The sequence below is a fragment of the Manis javanica genome, chromosome 9 (assembly GCF_040802235.1).
Source record: "Manis javanica isolate MJ-LG chromosome 9, MJ_LKY, whole genome shotgun sequence".
NCBI lineage: Eukaryota > Metazoa > Chordata > Mammalia > Pholidota > Manidae > Manis > Manis javanica.
Genome location: NC_133164.1, coordinates 77,089,901 through 77,117,776, shown reverse-complemented (window position 1 = coordinate 77,117,776; position 27,876 = coordinate 77,089,901). Strand labels below are relative to the sequence as shown.

At 39.4% G+C, this 27,876-nt stretch overlaps 1 protein-coding gene across 2 annotated transcripts in view; it reads left to right on the top strand.

Moving 5' to 3' along the window:
- Positions 1–27,876, top strand: part of RAB31 (RAB31, member RAS oncogene family) — a 131,349-nt gene that overhangs the window by 50,306 nt on the left and 53,167 nt on the right. For both annotated transcript variants that reach the window (XM_037001106.2, XM_037001107.2), the window contains exons 3-5: positions 6,446–6,527; positions 26,400–26,471; positions 27,515–27,621. In XM_037001106.2, coding sequence (XP_036857001.1) covers positions 6,446–6,527; positions 26,400–26,471; positions 27,515–27,621 — 261 coding nt within the window. The remainder of the gene's footprint in view (positions 1–6,445; positions 6,528–26,399; positions 26,472–27,514; positions 27,622–27,876) is intronic.

The following is a 27,876-nucleotide window of genomic DNA, read 5'->3' as shown; positions in this document are numbered from 1 at the left end:
CATATACTGAATTTTATTGTTGTTAACAACCATTTGATCAATAAATATGAGAGATGCCCTCTCAAAAAAAAAAAAAAAAAAACAGTCTGGGAAAAAAACAGTGCTTCTGCTTCTGTGCACAATGTTAGAGACCTGTGAAGAGCTGTCTCCCCACACAGGCACTGCCATCTACTAGGAACAATTGTATAGAGGAAATGTACTTCCTTTCCTCCTGAATTTTCTACTTTGTGTGTTTAATAAAAGCAAAACACATAAATGTGATTAACTGTACAATGTGGTTCTAGAAGGTGGAGGAGCATTTCACCATCAACTTTCAACTAAAAAAATGTTTTAGTAACAAATTTCTATTCCTTTTGTAAAAACGATTTTTAAAATAAAAAGGCAGTGCATGTTCCTATCCCAAATTATGGTAAATACATAAAAGTATTAATCATAACTGTCATGCATAAGTGTAAGCCTCAGTATGCCTCTAATAGGTATATCATTTTGGTCACAACCTCTTGGGCAAAACAAGTGGCAATGCCAGCCCGGACTGAAGGGAGGGGAAGTAACTCCACCTCATGGTGGGAGGGGCAGCATTTAGAAGGGGGTCCCTGTCGATCACTGGGAGCCATTTTGGAGATGACCAATCCAGCATTGTCAACAGTGCTCTGCTAGTAAATGCCTTGTGGTGGTTTTCAGTTTTTAAAATTTATGTATTATATGGGGACTCTGTACTTTTTGCTCAGTTTTTCTGTCCACCTGAAAGTTCTCTAAAAAATAACCTATTATAATTTTTAAAATCATGCATTCTTTAAATTATAATGCTCATTATGAAAGCCTCAGACCACACAAAAATGTATAAAGTAAAAAGTGAAGTCGGAGGATTTTACTAGCTCTTCAATCCTGTATTCTTCTATTTATATTACCAATATTTAGAAGCCAAAGTGTGTTTAATGTATTTCTCATTAGTATTTTCTGTTTATATGCAGGTATACAAATACATAATTCCTAAAAACCAAAACAGTATTACACTCTACCCAATATGCTACAGCACACTCCCCATCTATGTGGATCTTCCTTCTTCTTCATGAATACAGGTTTCTTGGAATATGGCATAAACAGAATACTTTAAAGGCTGTGTGTGCATTTCTTTGACAGAGTCAAGACTAAAGTCTAATTTTTCTGATTACAAAAGTTCATGTTCATTCTAAAGAAGGCACAAAAACACAATTTATAAAAATAGGAATCCAAGTATACATACAATTTTTGTCCCATTTTCTACTTAATATACTTTGAATGTCTTCTTATATAATCTTCAAAAAATATGATGGAAATAATATTTTCTCTGGTTATGAGTATTATATGCTCTTTATAAAACTTGAAAATGAAAAATACCTGAATAAAAATTTAAAAATTACCTACCCACAATCTACCTCCTGTGGCAGTTACTATAAACATTTGGTATATTTTGTTCAAGTCTTTTTGCTAAGTATATATAAAACCTTTATTTTTTTTTGGTATGACATTATATTGTGAATTTCATGCTGTTACATGGTCTTTAAAAACAATAATTTTTCCCCCAGTTTTGTTGTGTTGTAATTGACATACATTGCTGTATAAAAAACCAGTGCTTTTTAATGGCTGTCTTTTCCATTTAAGGCATTTAGGTCTTTTAAAAATATTTTTACTACTTTAAATAACATGTGATATATATCCTGGGGCATAAAAACTTCCATGTAGCTCTTATTTCATAGCAATGGTATAATTTAGTCAAAGAATAATAATATAGTTAAGGTTTTTGATGGATATTGCTAAATTGTTTTTTGGAAAGGTTGTCCTCATTTTTCTGTATGCTCATGAGCTTTAGGAGTTATTAAAAAAATTTTGTATATGATTTTGAATTCTGTTCTTTTTCTCTAAACTGCAAGTATAAGAATTTTCTCATACTTTAAAATTTCTTTATAAGCACAATTTTAAGTGATTGTAGCATTAAATTACATCCTGTTCTGCTTTCCACCAACTTCATTCCTCACTTGTCTTCTGGAGTCATGATTAAGCTTAACTCTATCCATTCTTATCTGTTGTATTTTCCTGATCTAGCTTAATTACCCAGTTTTAAAATCACTCAAAATGTTTCCTCTCTTCTGGGATTTTGAGAAAATGTTTCCAAACTCCAGTTTCAGAAAGATAAAGCTAGTAGGAATGTACAGATTTCTCAAAAGATAGCATAAATGGACTAGAATAATTATCCCTCAGCTGCTAGATTTTGTAGGCTGGGAATCTGCCTTAGAGATGTTTTTTATTTAGACTTCTCAGTGCTTTGAAAATTTAAGGCATTAATGAAGAATCAGGAGATTTTTATATAATGTGCATTTCTGGCTTCTCTTATAAAATCAGTAGACTTGAAGCATTAGATACACATGCCCCATGGCAGAAGTTGGCTGGACCTGGGCACAGATGATCCATGTGGGTAGGCAGGCTCTCTCCACTCTCATTGCCCCTAGTGTTTATTACTAGTATTATTTTTATCAGTACTACTTTTATACCCAGCCCACTTGCCTCATTTATATGTTCTATCTGGTCCCATAGATGTCTCAATTCATATCCCTGGCCCAAGAGTAAACACTTGGTATATTTTTAGACTTAACATGCTGGCCATAAGGGTCAGAGCAGTTAGGTGACTTGTTTAGGCACACACAGCCAGGGAGCAGGAAACTTACAACTTAGACCAAGTGTAAGTTGTAAATTACAATTACCACTTGTAATTTCCACCCTGCTCTTCCCACTGTGATCACACTATCACTGAAGAAAGGCCATAGACTGTAAAATGTCATTGTTTCAGCATTGAAAGAGTTCATTCTTATCATCTTCTGTGACTCATGATGAAAAATCTTGGCTCTGCTCTTCAGGCAGAGTGTGTCAATATCTTCAATATCTTTGTGTGTGTGCATGTGTGTGCCTCCCTTTCTATTTTGACTTTCCAAGGAAACTGTGTTACTTCTTTGCCAGAATTTGGTTCCCACAGATAATGAAGTCAACTCAACATTGCTGATGCAACCCTCCCCACTCCCAGCCACCTCTCTGGAAGGTAATTGAAGGAGAAGAAAAGATGCCTGAGATTTTTAAGATTGAAATATGGTAAAGAGGCTCTAAAAAAAACTTCAAACAACCAAAAGAGCAATGATTGTCAGTCCTCATTTCGAATACTGGCAGTCTTTCTCCTAGTGGTAAGAAATAGGGAGCAGAGAGGGTGTGTGTGTTTGTGTGTGCATGTGCGCACACATGTGTGTATTTTATGCATCACCACTGTTCCTGAAGCTTTTCCTCATGGGCTCACTGTCTATCATCAAGGCCTTTGCAGGTGTCATTTCCTCATTTGGTCCTCCAGCAGCCCTCTAGATCATGCAGAGTGGATATTGGTTCTGTTTTACAGATGAGACTGAGGGGCTTTCTAAGCACTCACCCACCCAGGCTGGCAGTGAAGGCCTCTGAATTCTGTTCCTCACTGTGCCGCTGGACTTGACCACAGCCAAGGAAGTCTTTCGGGTGTCATAATTTTTTCTCTCTTATCTGTAAAATGAAGGGGTTGGCCGGGATATTTTATGTCTTTTTCCTGTGCTGAAAGTCTATAATTTTAAGATTTTAAAGGTATGGGTTTAGTTTTTTAAGCCTGGGAACTTTTTGAGGGCAGGGTTGATTTATTATTTATCCCAGTACTTAGAATATATTGAGGGGTGAATGAAAATCTGGCTTACATCAAAGTAACAGAAAAAAAGTAAAAACCAAAAATGAAATATTGATATAGTTGTCTGCATAAAATTTTAAACAGCTTCTATGGAAAAAATTCCTAAGTTAAAGGCAAAGATTAAACTGGAAATATATTATTTGAAAAATACTATTACAGAGGTTAGTATAAAATCCTCAAAAAGTAAATAGGGAAAAGATGAACACCCCCAGGAAAAAGTGGGGAAAGTTCATGAACTAAGAAGTTAGAAAAGAAAAATACAAATGAAACAATAAACGATGACCAAACTTATAGTAAGCATAAGAAAAATAGGAATAATATATCATTATTACCTATGTCCTGGAAAAAAGTTGGAAGATCAGTATTGGTTGGGGAAAGTGTTGTCTCACACATTGTCATGGGCATGTAGGTTGGTATAGCCCACAGTTTGGCAAATGTAGTGATTAGGGAACATGTCTACATCTAAGAATAAGTTTAAGGAAATAGTTGTACAAGGACACAATGGTTTAAGTACAAAGGTATTCGTTTAATCCTTGTCATAATGGTGAAAAATAGGTGACCAAAATGTCTATCAATGGGGTAGTGAATAAATCCATAACATCGTGTTTAATATTCAGTCATTTCAGATAATGTTGACCTGTATTTATAAAAATGGAAAGATGTCTGTAGTATATGAAGTGGAGGAAAAACAAAAATTATGCAGAGTATGATCATTTTTGGAGATAAAAGTTGTGTAAAAATAATTTGGAAGGACCCAAACCAACAAGCAGTGACCAGGGCTAGGAGGTGAAGTTACAACTGATTTCCATTTCCTTCCTCATTTTTTGAATTTCTTTTTTTTGTAAAGTATATATATATTGTTTTTATAATGGGAAAAATAATAAAGATATTTCCATTTTTGGAAGGTATTCACTTTTATCAGTAGTCTGGGACACATATTTTAAGCACTTTAATATCATGTGATTTCGTTTATTTGTGGAATATAAAAATAAAGCAAAACAGAAGGAACAAAACAGCATTAGACTCAGAGACACTGAGAAGTGACTGGTGGTTACCAAGGGGAAGTGGTTGGGGCCTGGGTGGTGGGGAGAGGGAGGGAGATAAAAGGGCAAAGTAATTCACAATCACAGTGTAAGTTGATCACGGGGACTGTTGAACCATTGTGATGTACATTTGCAACCAACCTAAGATTGTATAGTAATGATACTTTAATTTTTTTAAAAAGTATGTTTTCCCAACAACTTAATTCAAAATAAATATTTTTGAAAACAACTTTGAAAAGAAGAAAAAATAAACTGAAAGTTTACCCTTCTTCTCAGTCTAAAAAATAAATGAGACAGGTCTGGTTTTGATAATATTGGGCTCCATCACTTAGAAAAATTTTTTAGAGTTTCCATTTAGTACAATTGTAGACTGAGTGTTAGAACTCCCTATTAACCTTTGGGGTGTGTATGTCTGTGGTGTGGGAGTGAAGAAACTGATGGGACATACACTTTTCCACCTGGGGCTTCAGTAGTTTGCCTCTTAGTCTTGGGGAGAAGTAGTAGAAATTGAACAGGTGAGGGCTGGACCCTACTGGGTGGGTGGGCCGGCTGGGCTGTGTTTAAGTGAGGGAACACATCTGGACACTTTACCCCTCCCTAAACACTGAGTGTGCATCTCCTAACTATAGAACCATGATGAGGCCACCATTATCATACCGTGAAAATTAATTTTGATTCAATGATGTCTGCTATTTAGCCTAAATTTAAATTTCTCCAATTGTCTTCAAAATGTCTTTTAAAGCTGTTGTCCTCCTAATCCCATATCCAGTTCAAATAGTGCCTTGGTTGTTTTATCTCTTTCTTCTCTTAATCTAGATTCTAGAACAATCTTGCCTTTTGTTTTGTTTGCTTTTCATGACATGAACTTATTTGAACCCTTCAGGCCAGTTGTGATGTCAGGAGGCTGTCATGGCTAGTTGTCCCACTACCTTGCTGTATTTTAATGAATGGGAAGCTTTATCTCACAGGGAAAAAAAGTCAAGGGTACAAGCATTACTTGTATTGGATTTTTATATCTTTCATGAGCACAAAGAGAAAGCTTATTAAGAGGAAATATACAAAAAATGAAATACCAAGTGTTTCATTATCCACTGAGAATTTCAAATTCTTCTTTTTTTAATGGAGAAAACAGAAATATGTGTTAAGCACCAGCCCTTATCCCGACATGTGTGCAGGCAGGATGGGGATTAGACAGAGTGAGTGCCCTGTCAGTTGCTACTAGTGTTGTATTCGTAGCCCAAGTATGTCAGGCAATTTGTATCTGTGCCATTGCAAGTCCTAATAGTAAAATGCCCAAATACTAGCTTCCCTTGCCACTCTTAATTGTCATAATAAGAAGTTTTTTAAACTGTATTTTCTTTCCTGAGATTTGGGGGCATATTATTTAGAACAATTGAACATGTTATATTAGAACAATGCGTTTTGGAAACAGTGTTTGGAATGCATTTTTGGATTTTTTTGTCTCCTTAAAAAAGTTTCCTCCAGTTGTACTAAGAGAGAATGCAGCATATTGTCTTTTGGGTGACAGGCCCCTCACAACCTTCCCTGTTAGTGGCCCCCCAGGAAGGAGTTGTGGAGTCCTGCTGAGGTATAACATGAACTTCTTTGAAGCAGGAGTCTTTGTGAAGGTTGAAAGGGCAATTGGTAATGTGGAGATGCTGATTCTCTTTTTCAGGGCATCTTTTATGACCAAAACTGTACCTTGTGGAAATGAACTTCATAAGTTCCTCATCTGGGACACTGCTGGCCAGGAACGGGTAAGTGTACGCTGCAGTTGGCTTTCTGGGGGAAAACACTGAGATCTGTTGCTGAAAGTTTCTTTGTATTTGGTGAGACTCTTATTGGTTGCAAGTGACAGAAATCCAGCTTGCAATGATTTAAGCAATGAAGGTAATATACTCTTCCACTATGTGAAATATGTAAAGGGGTGGCTATCTTAAGGCAGGGCTGAGTTCAAGTCCTCCAAATGTATTATCAAATGCACCCATCTCTATTCCTTTCTCTTTGCTTGCTGACCTTTAGATTGGCTTCATTTTTAGGCAGCCCACTTCCTTCCTTTTCCCAAGATGATCCAGATGGCCCCAGAAGCAACTCCAGGACCACAGTCTCCCTTTAGCCACCTCGCGAAGAAGAGCATTCTTTATCATGAGGCCCACCTCACATCTCAGTGCCTGTGGTTCTCATTGGCCTGGTTTGGGTCTCATGTTACATGCCTGAATGTCATGCTCTCTAGTGTTCAAGGAGTATTTGGTGCTCGTACTGTAGGGCCAAGTGATACACTTTCCCCCAGAGGTAGGGCTGCTTCTGCCCCACCTGAGCCACAATGGCTGGAAGTCCAGTAGGCTTAGTTCCCCGAGGAAAATCTGGGTTCTCAGCTAGAATATGGGGGAGTGGACGTTGGGTTACCAGAAACAGCTGATGACTTCTCTCTTACTGATAATGCTTTTTATTTGCTGAAAATATTTATTGAGAAGATTATTCAAGAACTGTGTCTTTAGATTTTAAAAGTGAAATAATACCAACACAGACTGTGTCTATAACAGGATATTTGTATGATAACTAGAGTATGTGTTACCAACATTGAAAGGGGTGGCCAGGGTAAATGATGCACAGGGATCACCGGCATCTTGTCTTAACCAAGAACTTCAGTCTGCTCACAACTGTCATCAAAGATGAAAGAAGGATTGAACTTCCCTTGTCTGATTCAAGCTCACATGTCACTTTCTCTACCCACCTATTTAAGTATCAGCACGTCCTCTTTTTCCTCTCTACTCTCACATCATTTTTCTCCATAGCTCTTATCACTTTCTGATATACAGTTCATTTCACTTACTGATCCTGTTTGTTGTCTCTCTCTCTCAAGGGAAAAAAATCCAGGGTCCAGGGTAATCCATAATTTTCATTATCATCCCCTAACAAATCAAGTATGTGCTTATATAATTTTCATTTTATATAAATCCCCTTTTAAAATGAATGTTCCAGGGTTTGTAGGTTAAGGCATTTTAAAGATTCCTTTTCTTTTTTAAATAGGACAAATCTTTGGCCAACAAATGCCAACCTCATTAGAATGTCTTCTATCTTGATGTTCAATCAAAAGCACAGACTTGCACGCATGAAGCCATTGCCAGGAGCACCTCTAACTGTGAGGCAGCTGTGCATGCTGACTCCCGAGATGAGGTGATGGGTCCAGGGAAAAAGTGTCTACTTAGGGACCTCTTCTTTACATATCTTCTCTACATACTTACAGTATCTCTTCCTTACATACTACATAGGTATGTATGTAGTGCACAGGTCTGCTCGGTTTTTGTTTTTAATTGTTATTTAAACTTAGGCAGAGAGGTTTCCTCCTTCCCCTTTTTACATTTGGCCATGAAGTAGTTGCTTTTGCAGTGCTTTTAATGAGCACAGTAACTCGCTTTTACAAAGAGCTGGCTTAGGATTCACAGTACCACTGACATGTTTTATGAGAGCTTGCTCTGTTCCATGCATGCATTGTTCTGAGTGCCTTCAGCATGCTATGCATTGGGTTCTCTCACAGCACTCTGAGGAAGGGCCTATTTTTATTGCCATTTATGGGTGAAGCCACCAAGGCACAGAGAGGTTGGGTCACTTGCTCAAGATCACACAGCCAATAAAACATAAAGCTGAAAGTTGAATCCAGCAGTCTGAGTCCTGAGCTTTATAGTTCTGTTCTGCTAGAAAAATCACATAAAATCCATAAATTTGAGAGTAAAATGATCCAGAAATCCTGCCACCAAGGTATTTCCACTGTTAAAAAATTTTTTTATTGAAGCACTGGAATGTAAAAGGATCCTCTCCTCTTCCCTCTGTGTATAACAGAATATTCATTCTTGATATGCTGTCTTAATTGTGCTTTTCATTCAGCTAGATCGGATGGACATCTTTTGATTCTTTTTGATTGCAAATGTTAATCCATAGAGTGCCTCTTGTAAAAAAGAGAGCTTTAAGAAACTTAACCATTTTCCAACCGACTGTTGAATCCATTTTGTTAGAAGCTTAACTTTCCAAGATCATTGTGTCGCTTCTGAGAGGGGTGTTGAGGGGGTGCCGTTGGAGTGCCCATGTTGGAGCGTCAGGTGGGTTTGTGGCAGTTTGTATCCCGTCCTCTTCAGGCGAGTTGTGCTAGTTTCTGCTTCATGCCCAGCTGGGAGAACGCAGCAGTACGTCAGCAGACACCTCTGGGAGGATGTATGCAGGAGCTTGGAGTGGTCTCTAGAGGGGAGAAAGGAATTTATCTACTCAGCTCCGTCCTCCTGTTTCCCGTTGGTCAGGATTTGTGATGGAAGATGAGATTTCTGCTCTAATGGGTCCACTTGTTATTCTTTTCCATTGAGTTTCCTTTTCATTTCCTTCTTTGTTTTTCTTCTTAAACTGGGGACTGGAATGTCCTCACTGCTATTAAAAATGTCCCATCAATAGGAAACGCAAATTTCATGTCTTTCTAGATGTGCGCTTCCAAATCATTGTTTCTGCTTTAAAACAGTCACAGTCCATAGGATGACTCCATTAAAATGTCAGTATCTGGGAAGAATTTCAGCCTTCATTCTCTTGGTCTGACCCATCAGAGCAACGTTATTCCAAGAATCTAACATGGAAAAATGTTATTGTCACCTTATTCTTTTGTTTTGCTTTGGCTGGTGTCTGTCATAGCCGCTTGTCTTTCCTACTGCCTGTGTTGTAATGATTGTGTTTATAAAATTTGGGTTTCAAGTGAACCACAGTCACAAACCCCACATGGTTATTTTATTAGAATAAAAACTCTCTACTACTTACTAACACTTCTGAAGTTGAATAGATTGACTTGAATGAATAACTCCTTGAGGAAAAAAAGAGAACAGGAGAAAGCAAAAGCAGCTCCCCATTTTCTCCCCAAGGACTCAGCCTAGACTGCGTTCTGCCTCTAGATTTGCCTAATCTGGACATTACATGAAAGTGGAATCAGACAGTCTGTGGTCTTTTGTGACCGACTTCCTTTATTTAGCACAACGTTATCAATATTCATCTGTATTGTAACATGGGTCTGTGCCTCCTTACTGTTTATGGCTAATATTCGATTGTATGGATGTACCACATTTTATTTACCCTTTCATCACTGTATGGACATTTGGGTTGTTTCTTCTTTTTGGCTCTTATGAATAATGGTGCTATGGACTTGCATGTAAAAGATTTTGTACAGATTTAGTTTTTTTGTTGATGTTTAATCTCTTAGGTGTACATATCTAGGGTGAAATTGATGGGTCATATGATCTGTGTTTAGCATTTGAGGACCCACCAAACTGTTTTCTAAATTGGCTGCACCATTTTATATTTCTACCAGCAATATATGAGATTCCAATTGCTCAACATCCTCACCAACACGTGTCTAATTCAAGGCCACAAAGATTTACTCCTATATGTTCTTCAAAGAACTTTATAGTTTTAGTCTTACCTTTAATTTTTGTGATTCTTGTAAGGGAAGGATTCAACGTCATTCTTTATGTGTTGATATCATACAAAATCAGTTGTCCCAACATGGTTTGTTGAAAGGATTATTCTTTGCCCAATTAGTTGTCTTGGCATCTTTGTTGAAAATCAGTTGAGGGTTTAATTCTGGACTCTCAGTTCTATTCCTCTGTTCTAAATTTTTATCCACATGCCAGTTCCATAATACCTTGATTGCTGTAGCTTTGTAGTGGTAACGTTTGAAATTGGGATATATGAACCCTCTTTGTTCTTTTTTTTCAAGATTATTTTGGCTGTTCTGGGTCCCTTGCATTCCATTTGAATTTTGGGATCAGCGTGTACATTTTACAAAAACATCCAGCTAGAATAGGGATTGTGCTGAATCTGCAGATGAATTTGAGGTTATGTACTCTTTAAAAACCTTTAAATTACAAGTGATAAGCAGAACGTCTCTTTGGAGATTACTCATATATTGGAAATGCAGCCTTGACCTCAGAATGGTACCTAAAGAAAAAATTCTGAATAAAGTATTAAAATCTCTTAAATGTTAAAATGTGTTCCCAGGGAACTATATAAACAATGTTATAGTTGTGAAGTCATCACTTAGAATTTACCAAGCCATTATTAGACTTTAAACTTATGATATTTAACAAAATTATGTTTTTAAAAGAAGGAACCTATCTTCAAAATAGTATTATTTACAGCTGATTTCATTTTTTCAGCAAAATTATCTAACCCAGAACCAGACATTATTACCTTAATACACATACTGCTAAAGATAATGTGATAATACTCTGAAACCCATTGATTCAAATGGCTTACAGTTTCCTAGTGAGTACACAAACCTTTTTTTCAATTGTGATATATTTCAAACATTCCACGTAGTAATAAAATAAACATCTATACTTGCATCACCCAGGTTTGTTTAAACTTTACTTGTTCCTTATGTCAGGAGTTTTCTTTGAGCCCTGGGTGCCAGAATAAGGAGAAGTTAAGCCTATGCCCCCAGGAGCTGACAGTTTAATGGAGGCAGTCATGAAATTTGTGCACCCTGTGCTGTTTAGTCATACTGCTGGGTCACCTACTTAGTCCTAATTTTGCAAGTGTTTACCCATTCACCATGATCTGGAAGGTTAGCTGACTGGAGAATGTGTGCTAAGAGCACTCAAATGTAACCAAGCAAAGCTGTGGTCTAAGAGCTTGGGTGCATGGTCCTTGAGAAGGAAGGGAACAGGAGTTGGCCTATATCAAAGGTCAAATTCACGCTGGGCAAACATCAAAGAAACTTTTTTGCTCTCTTTCCTTCTTTCTTCAGGACCCTGGAGTCTATGGTCTAGACAGTGGTTCACTTTTCATAGACTGTTGCTGAAGACAGAGGAAGTTTTGACCTTTGGAAGTCCTTGAAGAATGGGGTCTCTTTCAAGCTCAGAATGAGCTGTTCTTTGTTTTCTCCTCTGCTTTTTGTGGAGCCTGCAGCCACTGGAAATACAGGCCCCGCTTCTCTAAACACCACCAACAAATAGCAGATACTCAGAAACTGCTCCTACCCCCATTGGAGGGGAATTATACCTTCCCCCAAGCCCACTGGAGAACTGTTTCCATAGGAATTTCCCTTTAGTGGGAGAGGGTAGAGTAAATACATGGTTTTGCTCCCTGCCTTTAAAAAGAAACAGTGCTTTTAATTAGTGCAAATTTAGATCCTGATAAGGGAAATAGTCCCTGTCTCCACTGACCCCCGCTCCCCACACTCCCCCAAAAGGAAAACTGAATGAAGATGTGTGGTAAGGAGCCAGATCAGCAGAATGCAGATCCAATATTGCTATTAAAAATGCGATAAATAGCTGCTGATGGGTCTGTGCCACCCCATCTCCTTTTAGAAGATGCCCTCAGGAATCAGCATGAGTTTTAAGTGGTACAGCTGAGGAGACTCCATGATATTTAAAAACTGGTGACAGAAACTACAGAGGGTGAGGGTGACAGTGTATATGAGGAGGGGTCTCTAATGGCAGCCATGTGTGCAAAAGCAAAGCTAGGGCCACTATTGCTGGCAGACCTGGTTCCCAGAGTTATTTTGTTTGGGTCTTGGTGTCATTTAGGAAATTAGTACTTTAGGATGCAGAGTTGCCCTCGTGCATGTCCTAATGCCACCAACTGGAGAGAAAGAGGAAGGACATGTGCATATATTAAAATAGATTTACTGAGTCCTCAGGGAAACACTGAACATTTCTGCCCTCAGTGAGTAAAGGCCAAGCTGGCAGTGACGGGAAGGGAATTGGAAGTGGGCAGGCAGGAGCAGCAGAGAGGAAAGTCTGGCTGTGAATTAATCTTAAAAAGCAAGGCTCAGCTTCTGCTGCCTGAGAGCAGCCCCAGCCCAGAGCCCCTGTACATTCTCTCGGTCACAACCTTCCCACGGTCCTTTGCCCCCACGCACCTCCCCACTCTGTGGGCCTCCAGGCCTGCCTGCAGCATGCTTCTTGGGAACAGGTGTGCTCTGGGAGGGATGGTGACTCCTCATGATGGAGATTCTTCACAGGGGATGCAGCAGCACCTGCCTGCTGTGCGTTTTGGTCGGGGACCCCTAAGTAACTTCTAACTATGATGCATTGTCTCTGCCTCTTGGATTAAGGCCAGTTTCCCTTCTACCGTTCTGAGAGGGTAAGGGTTACAGGTGTTTGGAGTGCTGGGCTGCATTTAATCGGAGTTGAAGAAGCACTTTACGTGACTGAGTTTCCTCCTGTCCCGTTGCTCTCCTCTCCTCTCTCTTGATCGTCTGTGCAGCTAATTTCCTAAGTCTGGTTAAAATACAGACCAAAGGGCCTGTGAAGCCCATGAAGGTCATTCTTGATGAGGAAATTATGTACAGGGCCTCCATTTAATAACAGAAGGGTGTGTCCAAGGCACTGAAGGGCCTGTCTAGTGGAAACAGCTGAAGTGTGCTCAGAGCACCGACCTCGCTCTTGAGAGGCACTGACGCCCACAGCGGCCCCTGAGGGTGGCCTGATTCCCCCTTCCCGCAGCAGTGTACTCTTTGAGGGCAGGCATCTTGTTTGCCTTCTTTCTATTTGTTTCCTATGGCTTCTGCGACACATTACCCCCCAGTTAGTAGCTCAAAACAACCCAAGTTCACTGTCACAGTCCTGAAAGTCAGAAGTCTAAAATGGGTCTCACCAGACCAAAACCAAAGTGAAGGCAGGCTGCATTCCTTGCTGGAGGGCAGAATCCCTTTCCTGACCTTTTCCAGAGATGCCCTCGTTCCTTAGTTTGTGACCCCTTCCTCCATCTTCAAAGCCAGCTACATAGCTTCCGCGGATTGGACGCTCTTGCCTCTGTCATCCTAGTAATGGCACTGGGGCCCCCTGAACAATCCAGAGTAACCTTCCCATCTCAAGGTCCACTGGTGAGGAACCTTATCCCATCCACAGTCTTAATCCCCCCTTGGCGTGTACATGTTCACGGGCTCTAGGGATTAGGATGTGGACATCAGTGGGGCTGTTATTCTCTCTGGCAACTCCTGTGTTCCGTACCGTCATGTGTCAAGTGTTCAGTAGATACTTGCTGAGTGAATGAATACATTTAGAGTAACCCTGTATCTTATATCTCAAGCAAGGTTTCATTTCAGAGAAGCAACGGCGTGCAAAGAGCATGGAATTGTGAGTCAGAAGAACTGCATTGAAGGTCTAGGTCCACCATGTAAAAGCTGTGTGTCTGTGGTTGCCAATATATGTAACAATTCGGAGCCCATTTTCTCATCTGTGAAATAGGAACAATCCCATCTGCACCTGCCCTTACAGGGTTATTGATTCGTCACATGTGTTCAGTCATTAAGTATTTGTGGCCATGATAGGGGGTCAGGGAAGGGTTCTTGGATGAGGTGGCAGTTGAGAAAGGGTGTGAATGAGGTAAGGGAGAGCCTTATGGATGTCTAGTGAAGGAGGGTCCCAGGTGGGGGGAAGGTGCATGGGAAGGCCTGGCGGCTCCGGATGGCTGCATGGTTAGGGAGCAGCGAGGAGGCCAGGTGCTGGAGCGAGAGAGACCTAGTGCCCGAGCTACTAGAGCCTAAGACACCTCTGTACAGGGTTGAGATTTTGTACTTAGTAAGCTACAAGGATTTTGAACAAGAAAGTAGCACAATTTGACTTAAGTTAGAAGAAAAAAAATTACTCTCCTTTACAGTTAACATAATATGACATTAAGTGTTTGCTTCAGAAGACTGCAGTGGGGGTGTGTGGGGGGGGTTGGAACACACTAGGGGGCCTGTGTGAGGGCTGGTCCTGAGGCCAGGGGGTGGGAACCCAGAAGTGTACTCTACCATGTGTTTTTCTTGTGCATATGTTTGAAGATTTCCATAATAAAAAGTTAAAAATAGATTTGATGATATATGTATGTAAGTATCATAATCCAGTGATTAAACAGAGGATCCTTCTGTCTGCTCTGTGGCTAGTTAGTAGAAAAATGATGGAATTGGGAGTGCAATATCTAAATGCTCTGATGGAAACAACCAGTCAAGGGAAGGTGACCTGGCTCAGGAAAGGAGGTGGAGTGGCCGAGGCTGCACACTGGCTGGAGGCACCCAGGGAACCCAGCACAGATGCCTGAGCACCTGACGTGCTGGGGGTGAATGAAAGCACATGCTGGCAAGTGTTTTTATGTGATTCTGATCCCTTCCTACATGGGCCTGTCACAGCTGTGGGCAGGCGGTTCCTGGTGGCTGCCTGGCAGGGTTGGGCCTCCCCAGAGAGGGAATTAGAGCTCAGGTTCCCGGCAGTGTGGTATTTCCCCGGGTGGGGATGTGTGTTTCTGCGGTGTTTGCAAATTGTGACTTCTGTTTATGCATTATTTTAGGGATCAGCATATGCCAGTTCATTACCATATCTTGTAAAAAACACTTACCCATGCCCTCCTTCCAACATCTCTTCTGTGGTTTGTGTGGTATAATTTTCTGCTAAAGAAGGTTTGCACCTTGTCAGAAAGGAGTCAGCTTCCTCCTGGTATTTTTGCTTCAACCCTGAATGCTGAAGGAAGCTCTTTGACTTAGACTGGCACATTAAAAGAAAAAAAGAAAAATGGAAGGGGAAAAAAGATCCCTTCTCATTGCAGAAGTAATGTATGCTGTTAAGCATTTTCAAAAAATAATTCAGAAAGATTGAAACAAATGGTGGTCTGCCCACAGTGACATTATTGAGAAACAACCATTGTTAATAATTTGATATACTCTTCTAGCCCCTTTTCTATTCAACTTTACATGCTATTGGGTTTTAGGCTCTCTGAGTAGGCATGTTAAATAGGCCCTCTGCTTTTCTGCAGAGAGAAAGGGTCTGTGTAAAAATCAGAAACATTCTTCTGAATGATACAGAAAGAACATTCAGTAATGGTTTTTCCATTCAGTTTTTGCCAGCTGAGAATGTTTGGAATGTCAAGAATTTTCCTCTACCACTTGCCTCTCTTTGTTTGAATCCAAATGGGCCTCTGGATATGTTTTGGCTTCTGCTCTTGACAGTCCATACAGGGGTTCTGTGGGAGGGTGAGAATTTCTCACTGTGTGCTGGCACCTGAGACAGACCAGCATTGGTCTGCACTGAAGCAACTCATCAGGGACAGAGCGTTCTGTGAAAATCGTAATACATAACCAATCCCTGCAAGTTCCTGGGGCCGATGCCAGAGCATTCTGGCTTGGATAATTCTACCAGGAGAGGCAGAGCCCAGCTGGAGCCAGTCCTTGTTTGGAAACTTCATGTAGTTGCTACCACTGCTCATTCTTGACTTGCAGAATTTTTGCTGCTATGAAATTTAAGATGCCACAAACCTGCATTTAAAGAATTTTTGCCTGAAGCAGACTGGGTGGTCTGAAGAATTAGGAGAGTTCCTGGAGTAATACTTTCCACTGCATGCTGAGTGGTGTGCTAGTGCGTGCGAGCACACGCACACATGCACGCACACATTTGCAAACACACACATGATAGGAAGAGGAAGTTTGTGCTGCAAGTAGGGAACTCAGAAGAATCAAGAACAGGGCAAGGGAAGGAGGTTCCATCCAGAGCCTGTCTTACCTAGGCCTTGAGTGTCTTACTCTGTGTCATCACAGAGCTGGAAAGACCTTAGCCATCACCACCGACCCCACAGAATATAAAATACAAAAACCAGAACAGAGCCAGGCTCAGCTTTCCAGACTTTATTGAGTCTAGAGCTCTTCATGGTCCTAAGGTGAGTTCTGAGCATACTAGGTCCCTAAATATTAATAAATACAGCTTGAAAATATGGAAAAAATATTTGGGAATTCTGCAACTAAAATAAGTAGGTTTCTGTACTATAGAAATTTTCAGAGCCTTCAGTGTGCTAATAATACTTTGTAAGCCTCTAGGAAATTATTATTATATGCAATGTCCTTTGAATTTATTTGGCCAAGAAACCTTTTTTTATTTTTAGTATTATTAATGTACAATTACATGAGCAACATTCTGGTTACTAGACTCCCCCTATTATCAAGTCCCCCCCACATACCCCATTACAGTCACTGTCCATCAGCATAGTATGATGCTATAGAATCATCACTTATCTTCTCTGTGTTATACTGCCTTCCCCATATCTCCCACACTACATTATGTGTGCTAATCATAATACCCCTTTATCCCCCTTATCCCTCCGTTCCCATCCATCTTCCCCAGTCCCTTTCCCTTTGGTAACTGTTAGTCCATTCTTGGGTTCTGTGAGTCTGATGCTGTTTTTGTTCCTTCAGTTTTTTCTTTGTTCTTGTACTCCACAGATGAGTGAAATCATTTGATACTTCTTTTTCATTGCCTGGTTTATTTCACTGAGCATAATACCCTCTAGCTCCATCCATGTTGTTGCAAATGGTAGGATTCGTTTTCTTCTTATGGCTGAATAGTATTCCATTGTGTATATGTACCACATCTTCTTTATCCATTCATCTACTGATGGACACTTAGGTTGCTTCCATTTCTTGGCTATTGTAAATAGTGCTGTGAAAAACATAGGGGTGCATATGTCTTTCTCAAACTGGGCTGCTGCATTCTTAGGGTAAATTCCTAGGAGTGAAATTCCTGGGTCAAATGGTATTTCTTATTTTGAGTTTTTTGAGGAACCTCCATACTGCTTTCCACAATGGTTGAACTAATTTACATTCCCACCAACAGTGTAGGAGGGTTCTCCTTTCTCCACATCCTCACCAACATTTGTTGTTGTTTGTCTTTTGGATGTTGGCCATCCTTACTGGTATGACGTGATATCTCATTGTGGTTTTAATTTGCATTTCTCTGATGATTAGCGATGTAGAGCATCTTTTCATGTGCCTGTTGGCCATCTGAATTTCTTCTTTGGAGAAGTGTCTCTTCAGCTTCTCTCCTTATTTTTTAATTGGCTTATTTGCTTTTTGTTTGTTGAGGTGCATGAGCCCTTTGTATAATTGGGATGTCAAGCCCTTATCTGATATGTCATTTATGAATATATTCTCCCATACTGTAGGATATCTTTTTGTTCTACTGATGGTGTCCTTTGCTGTACAGAAGCTTTTTAGTTTGATATAGTCCCACTTGTTCATTTTTGCTTTTGTTTCCCTTGCCCGGAGAGATATATTCATAAAGAAGTTACTCATGTTTATGTCCAAGAGAGTTTTGCCTATGCTTTTTTCTAAGAGTTTTATGGTTTCATGATTTACATTCAGATCTTTGATCCATTCTGAGTTTCCATTTGTGTATGGGGTTAGACAATAATACAGTTTCATTCTCTCACATGTAGCTGTCCAGTTTTGCCAACAATAGCTGTTGAAGAGGCTGTCCTTTCTCCGTTGTATATTCATGGCTCTTTAATTGTATATTAATTGACCATATATGCTTGGGTTTATATCTGGGCTCTCTAGTCTGTTCCATTGGTCTATGGGTTTGTTCTTGTGCCAGTACCAAACTGTCTTGATTACTGTGGCTTTGTAGTAGAGCTTAAAGTCAGGGAGCCTAATGCCCCCCACTTTATTCTTCCTTCTCAGGATTGCTTTGGCTATTCGGGGTCTTTTGTCATTCCATATGAATTTTAGAACTATTTGCTCTAGTTCATTGAAGAATGCTGTTCTTCAATAATGGTATTTTGATGGGGATTGCATTGAATCTGTAGATTGCTTTAGGCAGAATGGCCATTTTGACAATATTCTTCCTATCCATGAGCACAGGATGTGTTTCCATTTATTGGTATCTTCTTTAATTTCTCTCATGAGTGTCCTGTAGTTTTCAGAGTATGTCTTTCACTTCCTTGGTTAGGTTTATTCCTAGGTATTTTATTCTTTTTGACACAACTGTGAATGGAATTGTTTTCCTGATTTCTCTTTCTGCTAGTTCATCATTACTGTATAGGAATGCAACACATTTCCAGGTATTAATTTTGTGTCTGGCAACTTTACTGAATTCAGATATTAGATCTAGTAGTTTGGAGTGGATTCTTTAGGGTTTGTTATGTACAGTATCATGTCATTTGCAAACAGTGACAGTTTAATCTCTTCCTTACCAATCTGGATGCCCTTTAGTTCTTTGTGTTGTCTAATAGCTGTGGTGAGGACCTCCAGAACTATGTTGAATAAAATGGGGAGAGTGGGCATCCTTATCTTGTTCCTGATCTTAAAGGAAAGGCTTTCAGCTTCTTGCTGTTAAATATGATGTTAGCTGTGGGTTTATCATATATGGTCTTTATTATGTTGATATACTTGCCCTCTATACCCATATTGTTGAGAGTTTTTATCATGAGTGGGTGTTGAATTTTGTCGAATGCTTTGTCAGCATCGATGGAGATGATCATGTGGTTTTTGTCCTTCTTTTTGTCAATGTAATGGATGATGTTGATGGATTTTTGAATGTTGTACCATCCTTTCATCCCTGGGATGAATCCCACTTGATCATGATGAACGATCTTTTTGATGTATTTTTGAATTCAGTTTGCCAGTATTTTGTTGAGTATGTTTACATCTATGTTCATCAGGGGTATTGGTCTGTAATTTTCTTCTTTTGTGGGGTCTTTGCCTGGTTTTGGTATTAGACTGATTTTGGCCTTGTAGAATGAGTTTGGAAGTATTTCCTCCTCTTCTACTTTTTGGAAAACTTTAAGGAGGATGGCTATTAGGTCTTCAGTAAATGTTTCATAACATTCAGCAGTGAAACCGTCTGGGTCCAGGTGTTTGGTTCTTAGGTAGTTTTTTGATTACCAATTCAATTTCTTTGCTGGTGATTGGTCTATTCAGATTTTCTGTTTCTTCTTGGTCAGCCTTGGAAGGTTGTATTTTTCTAGGAAGTTGTCCATTTCTTCTAGGTTATCCACTTTGATAGCATATAATTTTTCACAGTATTTTTTCATGACGCTTTGTGTTTCTGTGGTATCCATAGTGATTTTTCCTTTCTCATTTCTGATTCTGTTTATGTGTGTAGACTCTCTTTTTTACTTGATAAGTCTGGCTAGGGGTTTATCTATTTTGTTTATTTTCTTGAAGAACCACTCCTGCTTTCATTGATTCTTTCTGTTGTTTTATCCTTCTCAATTTTATTTATTTCTGCTTTAGTCTTTATTATGTCCCTCCTTCTACTGACTTTGGTCCTCATTTGTTCCTCCTTTTCTAGTTTCATTAATTGTGAGTTTAGACTATTCATTTGGGATTTTTCTTCTTTCCTGAGGTAGGCCTGTATTGCAATATATGGCCCTCTTAGAACGGCCTTCACTGCTTCCCATAGATTTTGCAGTGTTCAATTATTTCTATCATTTGTCCCCATATATTGCCTGATCTTTTTTTATTTGGTTATTGATCCATTGATTATTTAGGAGCATGTTATTAAGCCTCCATGTGTTTGTGGGCTTTTTCATTTTCTTTGTATAATTTATTTCTTGTTTCATACCTTTGTGATCTGAGAAGCTGGTTGCTACAATTTCAGTTTTTTGAATTTACTGAGGTTCTTTTTGTGGCCTAGTATCTGATCTATTCTTGAAAATGTTCCATGTGCACTTGAGAAGAATGTGTATCCTGTTGCTTTTGAATGGAGTGTTCTGTAGATGTCCGTTAGGTCCATCTGTTCTAATACATTGTTCAGTGCCTGTCTCTTTGCTTATTTTCTGTCTGGTTGATCTGTCCTTTGGATTGAGTGATGTGTTGAAGTCTCCTAAAATGAATGCATTTGCATTCTGTTTCCCCCTTCAATTCTGTTAGTATTTGTTTCACATATGTAGCTGATCCTGTGTTGGGTACATGGATATTTATAATACTTATATCCTCTTTTTGGACTGACCCCTTTATCCTTATGTAATGTCCTTCTTTGTCCCTTGTTACTTTCTTTGTTTTGAAGTCTATTTTGTCTCAGACAAGTACTGCAACTCCTGCTTTTTTCTCTCTGTTGTTTGCATGAAATATCTTTTTCCATTCCATTCTGTGTTTTTCTTTGGGTTTGAAGTGAGTCTGTTGTAGGCAGCATATATAGATGGGTTTTGTTTTTTTATCCATTCAGTGACTCTACATCTTTGGATTGGTGCATTCAGACCATTTACATTTAGGGTGATTATCAATAGGTATGTACTTATTGCCATTGCAGTCTTTAGATTTGTGTTTCCCAAAGGTTCAAGCATAATTCCCTTACTATCTAACAGTGTAATTTAACTCACTTCATTTGCTATTACAAACACAACCTAAAGATTCTTTTTTGTTTTTTTTTCCTCCTTTTTCTTCCTCCTCCATTCTTTGTATGTTATGAATCATATTCTGTACTCTTTGTCTATCTCTTGGGTGACATTTATTTAGACTTAGGAATACTTCCATCTATGGGAGTCCCTCCAAAATTCACTGTAGAGGTGGTTTGTGGGAGGTAAATCCTCTCAGCTTTTGCTTATCTGAAAATTGTTTAATCCCTCCTTCAAATTTAAATGATAACCTTGCCAGGTAGAGTATTCTTGGTTCAAGACCCTTTTGCTTTATTGCACTAAATATATCATGCCACTCCCTTCTGGCCTGTAAGGTTTCTGTTGAGAAATCTGATGATAGCCTGATGGGTTTTCCTTTGTAGGTGATCATTTTTCTGTCTCTAGCTGCTTTCAAAAGTCTTTTTTTATCCTTGATATTTGCCATTTTAATTATTATATGTCTTGATGTTGTCTTCCTTGGGTCCCATTTGTTGGGAAATCTGTGTACCTCCATGGCCTGAGAGACTTATCTCCTTCCCCAGATGGGGAAATTTTCAGCAATTACTCCTCAATGACACTTTCTATCCCTTTTTTCTCTCTCTTCTTCTTCTGGTACCCCTATAATGTGAATATTGTTCTGTTTGGATTGGTCACACAGTTCTCTCAATATTCTTTCATTCTTAGAGATTCTTTTTTCTCTCTATGCCTCAGCTTCTTTGTATTCCTCTTCTCTAATTTGTATTCCATTTACCATCTCTTCTACTACATCTAATATGCTTTTACATCTCACATTTGTATGTTTCATTTCAGATATGGAATTTCTTAACGATTGAATCTCCTTCTTAAATTCATTCCTGAGTTCTTGAATATTTTTCTGTATCTCCATACGCATGTTTATGATTTTTATTTTGATCTCTCTTTCAGGAAGATTGGTGAGTTCAGTTTCATTTGGCCCTTTTTCTGGGGTTTGTGAGATTTTGGTCTGAACCAGGTTCTTTTGACATTTCTTATTTTTGTGTGGTGCCCTCTAGTGCCCAGAAGCTCCAGTCTCTGGAGCTGCTCAGCCCCTAGAGTGAGGTTGGGGGTCATAGGGGAGCGGAGCTGGTGCCTGGGGGGAGGAAATATCTCTTTCCTGATTCCTGTCTGCCATGCCTGTCTCCAGTATCATAGCCACTGGGCCAATCACACAGGTGTAAGCCTCTGTGCTTTGCATCTCTAGCTGTTGTAGGCTGGGCCTCCCTCTGACTGGCCTGATGCCAGTGCAGTGACTGCTGGTTTGCAAGCCGGTGCTGTCAGGCCAGGAGAAAGGCTCAGCAGACTGCGTATCACAGTGGGGGGCCTCAGAGCTGAGTAGCCAGCCAGGGGGTGGAGCGCCTGAAGCTCCTCAAAGTTCCCAACCTGCTGGGCAGAACGCACCCAGACAACCTTGTTCCCCTATCCCTTCTCCCACACAGCAAGCTCCATGCAAACCCCGCCCCTTCAGCAGCCCTCTTGTCACTAGGAAGCCTCTCAGACCACCTGTGTTTCCCTTGTCCCAGAGCGGCCGGGTGTGGATCTCATCCTCCACAAACAGCCGGTGTCTGTCTCTCAAGCACTCTGCCTGTCCCAGCTCCCCATCCTCCAGAGCACCACACAATGTAGGTCTGTGTTCCAAAGCAGATCTCCAGGGCTAGGTGTTAAGCAGTCCCAGGCTTCCACCCCCTCCCTGCTCCATTTCTCTTCCTCCTGCCAGTGAGCTGGGGTAGGGGAAGGTCCTGGGTCCCGCTGGATCAAGGCTTTGGTATGTTGCCCTGTTTCATGAGGTCTGCTCTGTTCATGATGTCTGTATACAGTCTGGTTCAGCCTTCATTCCTGTTGCTCTTTTAGGGTTAGTTGTATTAACTATATTTTCACACTATCTGTGGTTTTGGGAGGAGTTCTATGTCTCACCTTTCATGCCACCATCTTGAATCTTCAACACTGCCTCCCAAGAAACCTTTTTTCTAAAACCACTTCAAGGGCACAGGGCTCTGCAGAAGGGACTTGGGAAATAGTTAACTGTGCCATCTTGCCTCATGTGGCATTGTTTATATTTTCAGAAACTTGAGTTTAATTGCTGTCCATTAGATGGTTAAGCCAAATTTGTGTTTCCTGTCTTCAGTGGCTAGATATTGAGGTTGGTTCCAATTTTTCAGCCTTACTGATAATTCTAGAATGCATTCTGGTTACTTTGTGACCATCTCTGATTGTTCATTTTGGAGGTGGAATTGTTGAATCAAAACGTCTAAACATTTTCATAACTCTCCATATACATGGTCCAGTTGCTTTCCGGAAAGGTTGTGCCCACTTATCCTTCTGCTGGTTGCTGAAAGTGGAGTTAGGGTTAGTATCCATCTGTGGAAGGTGAGAAATCTGAGAAGCTTGAAGACCATTCCCTTCCCTCTTATCCTGTGCACAGCCAGCAATTAAAAAACAGAGTCACACACACTAATGACTTACACAAGCCATTTATTTTGAGGGGACATGTTGACTTTTCACAAATCCCTATGCTTCTTCTAAATAATTAAATGTCACCTGAGCATTATCTGAATACTTTAATTTGGTATTCTAGATGCTTTGTTGGATAGTTAGGGAAGAAGAGGTTCTGAATTGGTTTCTGTTGTGCTCATTTTCAAAGAGCCTTGCAAGATGAGATTTTTAAAAACTTGTGTCAACCTCCTGAGGTTGTGCACTTGGTTTTTAGAAGAATCTTATATGTGAATTTTTCATCAGTCTTATTTCTGACCCCACGGAAAATGAGTTATGTAGCTTTGAGTATTGAGGCCAATTGTGCTGCTTTGTTTTATATTTGTACGGGGAAAAGTGTGCACATTGTACGTTAGAAGTGATTTACCTTTATGTCCTCCACAAATATTATCCTTTGGTCAATGCATTATTGGGTTTTGGAACTGAGATGTGGACTTCTAACTCATTAAAACTCCCAAGTCCCCAGCAATGAAGTCATTAAATGGTTTTACCAACAGATTTATTTCAAAATGATTCCATTTGGAGGAAGGAAAGAACAAGTAATGCATTATATACAAAGATCTATTCAATAATTAATGAGACCTGTACTCCAGTGATCATTTTAGATTCAGTTCATGGTGTTATAGCTAAAAATGAACTCTGTCTTAGATGTTCACAATTTGCTCCTCTGTGCTAGGTCCACAAGTATCTTGATTTTTGAGATATAAATTTTGTATCTGCTTGATGCGTTTAAGTGGACTTTTCTAATATGGAGGCGATTTTGAAAAGAATGGGTATTTTATGTAATTGGAACAAAAGGACACTTTACATGCATTCCTTACCCTTTGCAAAGCAGGAATGTTTCAAAATACATTGCATTTTCCTCCCTTTGGGCAGGAATTCTGATTTTGTTTTCTGCATGTGGAGGGAACTGCCAAAGGATGGATTAAAAATAGATTTATTGATGCCTGACAATTACAACAAGCCCTGTTAGGCAGTTGGTGGATATGGAAAGGCTCACATGGTAAATGGCTTGCTGTCCTCCAGTGAGTCCTGGCGAGCGACCAGGGCCCTTCAGGGGGAACTCCTGGGTTCATCCTGAGTTCCATTCAACGCATTCCCTTTTCTGGAAGCCACAAAGGCACCAGAGCCATTTTTCTTTAAGGCGGAGGCATGCACACAGGCCCTGAGCTGGTAAAGAGCAGACCCCTTCCTTCCACACCTCTTTGCTGTGCCTGATTCTTCAGTGCTTTGGAAGGGGGAGCTCAGGAGTGATGTGCTTCAGATTTCCAAACAGGCTCCTTTCAATTTGGCAAGCATATTTATTCAATGATAAGTACTGTGCGGAAAATAAAAATGAATGAGTGATGGCTTTTTTTTTGCTGAAAAAGCTTCAGAATCCATCCTTCCTGCCTTGCTCACCCCTCCTCCACTCCCCAGTAAAAATGGCTGCTTTTCTAAAACTTAAAGGCCATTTTATTTACAAAAATCACTGAAAAAGTTAAACATACAGGCTCTTATCGTATATAAGTATCATAAGGGAAGTGTACACATCACTAAAAATCTCACTGTTAACATTTTGAGAAACATGTTATACTGACACACAGACACATTTTACCCTGAATAATATGCTCTTCTGAGGCTAATTTTTTCATTTAACAGAATGTCAACGATACCTTCTCTTATAAGTAAAAGTCCTCACTATCATTTTAATGGTTGCAGAATATTCCACTATATGTATAATTTCTTTATCCATTCATTGATGGACACTGAGGTTGTTTCCATGTCTTGTCTGTGGATAATGCTTCAGTGAACATGGGAATGCAAAGATCTCTTTGAGGTACTGATTTCATTTCATTTGGGTATATACCCAAAAGGAGAATTGCTGGATCATATGGTAGTTCTATTTTTAGTTTTTTGAAGAACCTTCATACTGTTTTCCATGGTAGCTGCACCAATTTAGATTCCTACCAATAGTGCACAAGGGTTCCCCTTTTCTCCACATCCTCACCAGCACTCACTGCCTTTTATTTACTTATTTTTGGATAACAGCCATCCTGTCAGATGTGAGGTGATATCTCTTGTGGTTTTGATTTGCATTTCCCTGATGATTAGTGACACTGATCATCTTTTTTTTAAAGTTTTAGAATACATTCCCACATGGTGTATGAGAGTGCCTCCCTTCCCAAATACACACCAATACTGGACATGAGAAATCTTTTTGATATTTAAAAATTAATACATACCTTATCATTGATTTTATTTTCATTTCTTTTACCATTGTTGAACATGTTTAAAATTATTTATTGGCAACTTATAACTCTTCCTCTGTGATTTATTTACATATATCCTTTGTCTGTGTTTCTATTGAGCTTTTTCTGATTTTCAAAACCCCTCCATGATGTTAAAATATATTCAAAGATATACTCTTCAAAATATACATAAAATTTGTGTGTATCAGAGTAATTATCTATCCTGCTTAGGGATAAATGATTCTAGAGACCAGTGAAATCTGCTTTGTTTACATTTGGGAGTGAAGCTCACCTATCTCCCCATGTGTCGTGACCGGAGGGACAGCAGCCGCCCAGACCTGAGGGTGGGTTGTCGAGGTGCCCGTGCTCTGGTGTCCCTCCTTAATGGCTCAGCCAGGGTCATGTGATCTCTGCTAGTCTCCTGTTATTCTCCCCTTGGCAAACATCTTTTTTTACCACTGTGTAATTCTAATGAGATTGCCCTGGGTTAGTCATACTGGATAAGTGATGCACAATAGAGGAAAGAAAATTCACAGGAGAGCAACATTTAAAATAAAATTTAGTTTTGGCCTTCGCCCAAGAGTGAGTTTCATGGTCTGTCAACCACAAGTGTATGTGCAGTCAAGGAGGAAATTTTATTGCCTAATATGAACCCTGGGAAAATTCTAGGGGAATTCAGGAATCCTATAAGGATAATGTAAGATAAAAATTTTAGATTTAATTTGGGGTTGCATAAAATATGTTCACTTTGGCTTAAAACTATTCATTGTCCAACAGTTCCATTCACTGGCTCCCATGTACTACCGTGGATCTGCTGCAGCTGTCATAGTATATGATATTACCAAACAGGTAAGAATGTTCCTTTATACTTAGAAGTAGATGCCCTTTATGGTGATTCTTTGCATTAGAAAGACAAAAGCAGAGACTTCACTGCTCCAGTCTTGACAATAGCCTGGAAGGAGATTTCACTGTATGGTGGTAAGGAATAATGAATACTATATATTGAGTTTATTTCACCTATATGTAGAAAAGCATTTCAAATTTATCTGCTAAGTTAAATAAGCAACAATGATCATTCATATTTAAAATTGACTATCTGTAGAGACAAGTTTATGCCTGCTAGTGCTATTCTCCAGAATATCAGCTTTTTAGGAAAGGAAAATTATTTTTAAGTTCTGTACATTTTATAATTATGGAATATTTATTTTCTATTCATGTTTCAACCGCAGTACTTAAAATGCCAAGGATAATGTTTCTGCATGTACAGCGTGTTCACCCAAATATAATAAACGTATTTTTAGTTACCACGATGAGGATCTAGGATATCTGTCAGCATGTCGCTGCAGTGGTTTGCTGACATTTTTCTTTCCACTCCTGGAGTGCTGACTCAGGGCGTGGAACTGCTAGTTTAATGATCCATCACTTACCATCCATGTATTCCTGATGATTTCTGTGCTGACTGTCTTGGCTTGCTTCCTGGAGAATAGCTCTAAGTCAAGGGCATAAAGGAAAACAGGACTCTGAAGTGTGTGTGTTTATTTTTTTCTCTTTTTCTTTCCTGAAGTAAGCATGGGCATTGTCTTAGTCCTATGACTTGGTCCTTTTTTGTGTTGAGTCAGGCTATAATTTTAAGTTAATGTTGTTTATAGAAGAAAATTACCAGTATGATTTTCTTAGCTTCAAAAAATGTTTAGTTTTAGGAAAGAAACTTCTATGGCTATTTAAGTATAATTAGCTAATATTAAATTTAAGCCAAGATAGGGATAATATGTTAAACTATGTGAGTCTCCTGAAAAATGTTTTCCTTTTTTAAATTATGTTGGCTTTGTTCTTCTACTTGAAATATTATATTGGTGGGTCTCTCCAATGATTGATTTACACTTTTGGTTTAGGATTCATTTCATACCTTGAAGAAATGGGTGAAAGAACTGAAAGAACATGGTCCAGAAAACATTGTAATGGCTATTGCTGGAAATAAGTGTGATCTCTCAGATATCAGGTAAGAAGCATGAAATATTTTGTAGTTAATATCCTCCATTGCTGAATGTCCATGTGTAAAAAGCTGTCATGCCTGTGTTATGTGTGCTCTGAGTGTAATTGAATCAATGAGCATTCTTTTGTGGTTAAGGTGGTATTATACAACCACAGTAGAGGTAAGGGAAAATAATAGGGAAATGCAAGTTTTATGGACCGCTGAGCAATGAATATTAAAACCAAATCTCCTATACAGGGCACAGTAACGTTCTGACTCTAG